This window comes from Macaca mulatta, chromosome 13 (genome assembly GCF_049350105.2).
Source record: "Macaca mulatta isolate MMU2019108-1 chromosome 13, T2T-MMU8v2.0, whole genome shotgun sequence".
Classification (NCBI taxonomy): domain Eukaryota; kingdom Metazoa; phylum Chordata; class Mammalia; order Primates; family Cercopithecidae; genus Macaca; species Macaca mulatta.
Window position 1 is genome coordinate 24,164,003 of NC_133418.1, and position 9,299 is coordinate 24,173,301.

General features: G+C 43.8%; 1 gene segment (V, D, J or C); it reads left to right on the plus strand.

Moving 5' to 3' along the window:
* The first annotated feature begins 3,770 nt into the window (after positions 1–3,770).
* LOC144333715 (immunoglobulin kappa variable 1-39-like) lies at positions 3,771–4,375 on the plus strand. The segment is given in 2 exon segments: positions 3,771–3,913; positions 4,038–4,375. Coding segments are annotated over 2 exon segments (378 nt in total).
* Positions 4,376–9,299: the final 4,924 nt, after the last annotated feature.

Genomic DNA, 9,299 nt, shown 5'->3' on the forward strand with positions numbered 1-9,299 from the left:
CGAGGTCAGGAGATTGAGATCATCCTGGCTAACACGATGAAACCCCGTCTCTACTGAAAAATACAAAAAATTAGCTGGACGTGGTGGCACGTGCCTGTAGTCCAAGCTACTCAGGAGACTGAGATAAGAGAATCCCTTAAACTCGGGAGGTGGAGGTTGCAGTGAGCCGAGACCCCACCACTGCACTCAGGCCTGGGCAAGAGAGCAAGATTCTGCCTCAAAAAAAAAAGTAAATAAATACACCAAACCAGGACTTGAACTCAGCTCTGGACCAAGTGGACCTAATAGACATATACAGAACTCTCCACCCCAAATCAACAGAATATACTTATTTCTCAGCAGCACATCGCACTTACTCTAAAATTGACCACAGATGCCTTATGTAAATGATGAGTTGATGGGTACAGCAAACCCACACAGCACATGTACACCTATGTAACAAATCTGCAAGCTGGGCACTTGTACACTAAATCTTAAAGTATAATAATAATAATAATAATAATAATAAATGACATCTGACTAGTAGTATCTTATCTAGAATCTTCATTCTAAGATACTCAAGGAGCCCTAAGTAGTCTTTTCATATATATATATGTACAAGTACATTTCCTGGTGTATCAACTAGAGAAACCCTCAGGACAGCCCTTGACACCCTTGATGATACATTTCAGACAAGTAAACTATTCATCAGAGCCCAGAGTTGAAACACTTCAACAGACGTGGTTTGCCCAAAGACACATGGTCAGCAATTTTCAGGACTGAGCTTGGAACCATCGTCTGCATAACCTTAAATATGTTGCTTCCACGTGGCCACGTTTGTTTCACAGAGGATTGAATGGCCTTTAAATTCGGAGAGGAGACAAAGCCAGAAGGGTGGTGTGAAATTCTCAGAACAAGCTCCCTGCTACCTCTGCACCTTGCCGTGATTAGCCCAATTATAAACTCAGGCCCTTACGCAGTTTTGTCTACAAAGCAAAAGTTCCTCAAAGTCTTTACAAATATTAAATGTCTTTCTTTAATATTTGAGGGCAGGGGCAAAGCAATACCTTGCATTGCCCTGAACACTTTGCATCTTGTCTACCATCCTCATCTCTCTGACCCTGTCCTTCCCCCTCAAATTGTGTCCTGTAAATCTGATTTCTCTTCCTAATATGAAAACAAATAGACAAATATTCCCCTACTTTTCTCATATCCAGACCATACAAGAGTTAACAATCACATATCCAGAGAGTACGAGAGTCAATCAAAGGATTTATCCAAGAGCATTTACACATTACAAGGATTCTGCTAGCCATCTTCACAGTGAAATTTTGTGTGTCTTGTTAAAATTGACACTACAAAATGACAAGATAAAATTATTTGGAAGAACAGATGGTGGCCATGCCCTTAAGGATGTAAAAGACACCCCTGACCCTTGTGTTACTTTCCTACACCTGCTATAACAAGTTACCAGAATCTTACTGGCTTCACACAACACAAATTTATTATCATACAGTTCTGGCGGTGAGAAGTCTCCCTGATTTAAAATCAAGGTACCAGTAGTGCTATATTCCTTCTGGAAGCTCCAGGGGAGAGAATCTGATTCTCAGTTTTTCATCTTCAAAGACAGCCCCATGTTCCAGGCTGCCTGGCCCCTTTCTCCATCACTGAAGCATCTCTCTCCATTGTCTCCATTTCTCTCTGACTGTTACCCCCACTTGTCCCTATTATAAAGACCCTTGTGATGATGCTGTCTTTCCCAGATAATTCAGGTGTTTCCTAAATTTTCTGAATATCCCTATGCATGAAAAAGAAAATTGGCAAATATTCAGAATCTACTGTCCAAAAACGAAAGTTTGTACACTATCTTAGGTTGGATCTTTCAGGGACAATGATGCCCATGCCGGCAGCATATTTACAATGCACAGGAAACACTGGGAGGAAACAAGGCAGTGAGAAAGGAAAGAGAGTAGTGATAACAAAAGTGTCCTCAGCAAGAAGCTACCACTGAGCATGAATGGAGCTCAAGTCCACGTGGAAACATGGGAAAATGTCTCAGTATTATTCCACCTCAGAAGGGAGGGAGCTGGGGTATGTATACACCTCCCCTGTCCTCACTTATTGAGGGCTTTCCTAGAGGATGCTCATTCCAGGTGCTGTGATAGGCCTTGTGTGCAGTCAGGGTTGCCTTCTCCAGCTTCAGATAGAGCAGTGAGGAAAAGATATGGCCATGGGGGGTCAGCAGAAATATACTGAACAGAAAAGGGAAAGGGTAGCAAGAGTGACAGCTATATTCACCCCCCTACACACACACAAAATTGTGTATTGCAATCCGGAACTGCATCTCTCTGAACCTAAATCTTAGCAAACAGTTTACCAGTAACTTTCCTTGAAATTCAGGCCTCTGGAAAGCAGTAGGAAATCTATGTACCAGCTATACCACTGCAGTCTGGCCACCCTCAGTGATGCATGAGTAATCCTCCCTGGACTCTCCAGGCTCTAGTCTTCTCATGTCGATGTAGTTGATTCCACTTCCCTTGCTGCACAACCAGGCTGGAATACCTGGGCAGAGGCAGACATGTGAGGTATAAGGGTTTAAATCTGTTACCAAGTTTTATCCAGATTCAAAGCATTTCTCCATGTACAAAGGCGGTGGCTTGGCAGGAGATGGAGACTCTCTTTCCTGGATGTGGAGCAAAGAGGTTGGCATCTGAGTCAGGATGCTGTCCCCACTCACTGCTACAGAGTCAAAGAGAAAAGTGGCATTGATGGTGCAGGGCAGGGACATGCACTGAGTAGCTGCCACCCTCACAGAAGTGAAAGTGTTCATTGACCTGGCTTTTCCCCAGGGCCTGTCCTTCCCCTGCTTTCCAGAGAGCCAAGTTTTTCGAGAACTGTACCTGAACACTCACGAACACTCTGGTGGAAAAGGCAGATCAGGGCATTAAGCAAGATGCATTACCTTGGTCTTCTTTCTTTGGAGGCAGTTGATGTGGGGGTCTAGATTGGCCCGGAGTTTCAAGTTTATCCTGATTCAGGTTTCAACAGTTGGAGGAAGAAACAGAGATGTTTCCTGAAGTAAACAGATCTAGCATTACTAGACAACCCTTCATACTGATGATCTGTGGGAAATAATACCCAAGTGCAGAAAAATGTGTAGAATAAGAGGAGCTGCAAACCAAGACGAAGCTGCTGCCCATTGAGACCCTGGGTAGTAAAGAGACCTATAGTTCTGGAAGTGGCACAGGCACCGAGGAATCACGGCATCATTATGGTGCTTCTGAAGGGAATTGCTTGAAAATATACTGGTAATAACGAATGTTTAAGGTCACTACAAATACTTTGGAGTGTATTAAATATACTTCTGATAAAGACTATTTCTCTCACATGAAACCATGGGAACCGTGTGACAATCATGGAGGTGTTAGTATAGCAAAAGGGATTGTTACTCTCTACATCCATTTAAGTAACTTGAAGACCTAATAGATCCACCCTCTAAGACTTTATTAGATGTTCCTTACAAATGGTTTTACTCTCCTGTACACTCCCAATACAAGTATAAAATATATTATTCCATGTAGTCCTTAGGTTTGTATTAAAGTTTGATTTTTTTTCCCTTAAAATATATCTTGTCATGACAGTGGCCCTAGAGAGAAATACATTATCTCCTGGCAAATCTATGCTGCCCTGGTATGACCTGGGACCCTGGGGACATTGCCCCAGTGCTGAGTTACTGAGATCTTCCAGCCCTGCAGCTGTGCCCAGTCTGCCCCATCCCCTGCTGATTTGCATGTTCCCAGAGCACAGCCTCCTGCCCTGAAGACTTTTTAATAGGCTGGTCACACCCTGTGCAGGAGTCAGTCTCAGTCAGGACACAGCATGGACATGAGGGCCTCTGCTCAGCTCCTAGGGCTCCTGCTGCTCTGGCTCCCAGGTAAGGAAGGAGAACACTGGGAATTTACTCAGTCAGTGTGCTCAGTACTAGCTGGAACTTCAGGGAAGTCCTCTGGTAACATGATTAATATTAAGAATATTTGTTTTTATGTTTCTAATCTTAGGCGCCAGATGTGACATCCAGATGACCCAGTCTCCATCCTCCCTGTCTGCATCTGTAGGAGACAGAGTCACCATCACTTGCAGGGCAAGTGAGAACGTTAACAACTATTTACATTGGTATCAGCAGAAACCAGGGAAAGCCCCTAAGCTCCTGATCTATGCTGCATCCACTTTGCAAAGTGGGGTCCCATCAAGGTTCAGCGGCAGTGGATCTGGGACAGATTTCACTCTCACCATCAGCAGCCTGCAGCCTGAAGATGTTGCAACTTATTACTGTCAGCATAGTTATGGTACCCCTCCCACAGTGTTACAAGTCATAACATAAACCCCCAAGGAAGCAGATGTGTGAGGCTGAGCCACCCCAGATGCTCCTCCTGGTGCCTCCATCTGCTAAGAGCAGTTCTTAAATTAAATCAGGTTTTGAAAGTCATTGAGAGACTTTTGAAGACGGGGTCAGGGAGGCTCCTCTGAACCCTAAGCCTCTTTTGTCCTCATCCCCAGCAGAAAAGATGGAACAATGCTTGTCCTGATTGAATAAGGAAGAGACATAAGTCCACCTGAGGAGTCTGTGTTACGGGATAATTGGAATTCATACAGCAAAAGAGAAGCTATTCTTGGTATTTCAAGGAGAAATTCTTCAAGTTGATTAAATTAGAGTCTAAACCACAGTCTTTTCGAAGCCTATGATAGGTTATTCATGAAGCAGCCACTAGAGACAAGAGATTCTCAGATGCTCCTGCAGAAGTCAGAGTGCACCTGCCCCTGGTGGTATGTGCTGAGTACCTGTGTGATGATCCTCAGACCTGTCTGGGAAGACCAGGGCGGGGGTGTTGATGCTCTCAGCTGCCTGCGGCACGTCTCCAGGTGATTCTCCAGTCCACACATAACTCCACATGCTTTAGTTCAGGTGTACATGAATCGACCACTCTGACTTCCCAATCTCATGGGAGGGCCTCTGGTTTCTAAAGAAACCATAGAGAGAAAAGAGGTTTTGGAAAATGTGCTTCCAGAAGTGATAGTAGTGAAGGGGAATTGACAGCTGATGGGTCAGTAAGGTTGCTCTTTCCACAAGGCTCAAACCTTTGCCAGTCACAGCTTGTCCCAGAACATACTTGAATGTGCTTTCAAGTCTTACCAGCAAGTCTGGGTTCATAGCAAGAAAACTTCATTAACTCAGATGAAACAGAAAAATCAGGACAATGTATGAAACATAGTATAAGACTGTGTGTGGTAGCTCATGCCCGTAATCGCCAGCACTTTGAGAGGCTAAGTCCAGAGAATCGCATCATCCCAGGAGTTTGACATTGGACTGGTGTTGGGAAGAGGCCCCCAAATCTGGCCATAAACAGGTCCCCAAACTGGCCATAAACAAAATATCTACAGCACTGTGACATGCTCGTGATGGCTATGATGCCCATGCTGAAGGTTGTTGGTTTACCAGAATGAGGGCAAGAAACACCTGGCCCGCCAAGGGTGGAAAACTGCTTAAGACATTCCTAAACACAAACAATAGCATGAGTGCTCTGTGCTTTAAGGACATGTTCCTGCTGCAGATAACTAGCAAAAGCCCATCCCTTTGTTTCCTGTAAGGAATGCCTTCAGCTAATCTATATCTATAGAAACAAGACTTATCATTGGCTTGCTGTCAATAAATGTGTGGGAAAACTCTGTTCCTGGCTCTCAGCTCTAAAGGCTGCCAGCCCCTTGATTCCCACTCTGCATTCTATATTTCTGTGTGTTTGTCTTTAATTCCTCTAGCGCTGCTGGGTTAACATCTCCACGACCAAGCTGGTCCCAGCACATGGTGCCCATACATGAGGTTCGAAACCAGGTTGAAGTCACTACAGTGGTGTTTGGAGAATGTGGAGCTATGCTGGAGGACACTTGACTACTCTTAAGCAATCCCTGTGGTGAGTAAGAAGCGGAGCTCAGAAGCATCAGGGTAACAATGGGTCAAGTGTCAGCTCTGGTTCTTTCCACCTTGGAACCTTTTCACACTGATGATGAGGAAGAAGGAGAATATAATGAAGTAACAGAAGAGGTGACAGAGCAGGTTTGTTTGCAAGCTAAAGCTAAAACGGCAAATGAAGGAGAGGTTTATCCCTCCCCTTCTGTACCCCCTCATTAGTTTGAAGAAAAAGACTGGCCTGATCCTCCAGATCCTTCTTTTTCAGAGGACACTGGGTGAAAAGTAGTTGCCCCAGTGACTGTTTGAGCAGCGCCTTGAGCAATCGCTCTCATTTCTATTCAGGCAGGAATCCAGCAAGCTAGACATGAGGGTGACATAGAGGCTTGACAGTTCCCTGTTAGAATACAACTCCCAGATGAACAGGGAAATATTATAGCTATATTTGAGCCTTTTCCTTTTAAATCACTCAAAGAATTTAAACAAGCTGTTAATCAATATGGACCAGGCTCTCCTTTTGTAATGGGACTGTTACAGAATGTTGCTGTCTCCAGTTGGATGATTCCTCCTGACTGGGACACTCTTACCTGAGCTTGTCTATCTCCTGCTCAGTTCCTACAATTTAAAACTTGGTGGGCAGATGAAGCTTCCATTCAGGCTATTCGCAATGCCTGGGCCCAACCTCAAATTAATATAACTGCAGACTAACGGTTGGGCATCAGACTAACGGCTAACGGCTGGACTGGTTTAGATGCACAAGTGGTTATGCAGGATGATGCCATAGAGCAGCTTAGAGGAGTGTGCATTAGAGCTTGGGGGAAAAAATCACTTCAGGAGGAGGACAATACCCTTCCTAATACCCTAATTCTCTTTGGCAAATGAATTTCACTCACACATGTTTCCTCATGTGGGAGACTAGCTTATGTACGTGTATGTGTGGACACCTTTTCTCACTTTGTCTGGGCTACATGCCAATCAGGAGAGTCTCCTGCCTGTGTTAAATGTCACCTTTTGCAATGTTTTGTGGTGATGGGCATTCCAGCTTCTGTTAAAACAGATAACGCCCCAGGCTATAGTAGCCAAGCTCTAGCTACTTTTTTCTCTATATGGAATATTAAACATATTACTGGTATCCCGTATAATTCTCAAGGACAAGGCATAGTGGAAAGAGTAAATCTCTCACTGAAACAGCCATTGCAAAACCAAAAGGGGAGAAACAGGGACTATGGGACCCCGCATATGCAATTGAATCTAGCATTATTGACTTAAAATTTTTTGAGCCTGCCTAAAGGCCAGATGCTATCAGCAGCTGAAAAGCATCTACATAAACCAGCTGCAAAGACAGAAGCAGAATAATTGGTTTGGAGGAGATATCTGATAACAAAAAGTTGGGAAATAAGTAAAATAATAACATGAGGTAGAGATTATGCTTGTGTTTCTCCAGGCCAAAACCAGCAGCTGATTTGGATACCATCAAGACACCTGAAACCTAATCATGAGCCAGATGCCAAAGAAGAGATTCTGGGAAGAACCCGAGGATGCCCCAGTTACAGTCATGTCAAGATTGACACTAAGGAGGAGCCCAACTGTCACGAACAACACCGGTTGAACACAGCCACCTACCTGGGGACAGATCAAGGAGCTGTCACAGATGGTGGGAAAAACCTGAGGAAAGGGGAACAACCAGTCACAATGAGTAATTTAATGAAAGTATGGTAGCGATTATCACCACTGCCATGAGTATTCCTTCAGTAAGGGCTGACACAGAGAACAATTATACTTATTGGGCATATTTATCTTATCCACCACTTCTACGGCCTGTAACTTGGCTGGACCCCATGTGCAATGGAGGTATACACTAATGATAGCTCTTGGATGCGTGATCCTACAGATGATAGAGGCACATCTCACCCACATGAGGATAGAACTGTTATGAATATTTCTTTAGGATTTGAACATCCACCTATCTGTTTGCGAAAGGTCACTAGTTGCCTACCCCCTCAATATCAATCTTGCCTGACGATAATGCCTGGATGTAATCACTCTATGACACAGTTATACATGCTTTCTGATCTCAGGGTTTACCAAAATAAATCTGCTACTATAATTGAGGCATACCGCCCCCAGAAACCTATTTGTAAACAGGATTGGACCTGGTCAGAAAAAAATGAATGTACTTGTTTGGGAAGATTGCAACGCAGAACAGTCCGAGGTGCAGCGCAATGATTCCTATGGGATCATTATTGATTGGTCCCCTAAGGGGATGTTTAGCTTGAATTGCACTTCTCAGTCTGCGTGCCACGGCCACACTATGTTCAGCTGGTCTGAAGGAAACAGTCATATGGTGGATAGTTGTATTACGTTAGGGGGAAATATGACCTTACTATTGTCTGTATTTTAAGATTATGTATTATCTCAGGAGATATGTATGTGTTCAAGTTGGCAAGGGGTGTGCTTGTGAAGGTTAATACTGAGTGTTAACTTGATTGGATTGATGGATGTAAAGTGTTGATCCTGGGTATGTCTGTGAGGGTGTTGCCAAAAATGATTATCATTTGAGTCAGTGGGCTGGGAAAGGCAACCCACCATTAATCTGTGTGGGCACAATCCAATCACCTGCCAACACAGCTAGATTATAAGCAGGCAGAAAAATGTGAAAAGAGACGGGCCTACCCTCCCAGCCTACATCTTTCTCCTGTACTGGATGCTTCCTACTCTCGAACATGGACTCCTAGTTCTTCAGTTTTGGAACTCTGGCTGGCTCTTCTTGCTCCTCAGCCGGCAGATGGCCTATTGTGAGACCTTTTGATTGTTTAAGTTACTACTTAATAAACTTCCTGTATTAGCAAGTGACACATAGAGGGACAGAACTAACAGGATATATATATATATATATATATATATATATATATATATATGCACACATATATGTACATACACATATATATACACATATATATGCACACATACATATACATACACACACACGCACACACGCGCAAACACACACACACATATACACCTATGTGTGTGTGTGTGTGTATATGTATATAGGAGTTTATTAAGTATTAACTTACAGGATCGTAAGTTCCACAATGAGCTGTCTGCAAACTGATGAGAAAGGAGAGCCAGTCTGAGTCTCAAACTGAAGAACTTGGAGTCTGACATTCGAGGACAGGAAGCATCCGGCATGGGAGAAATATGTTGGTGCTGGGAGGCTAGGCCAGTCTCTCCTTTTCACATTTTTCTGCCTGCTTTACTTTTGCTGGCAGCTGATTAAATTGTGCCCACCAGATTAAGGGTGGACCTGCCTTCCCCAGCCCACTGATTCAAATGTTAATCTCTTTGGATAACACCC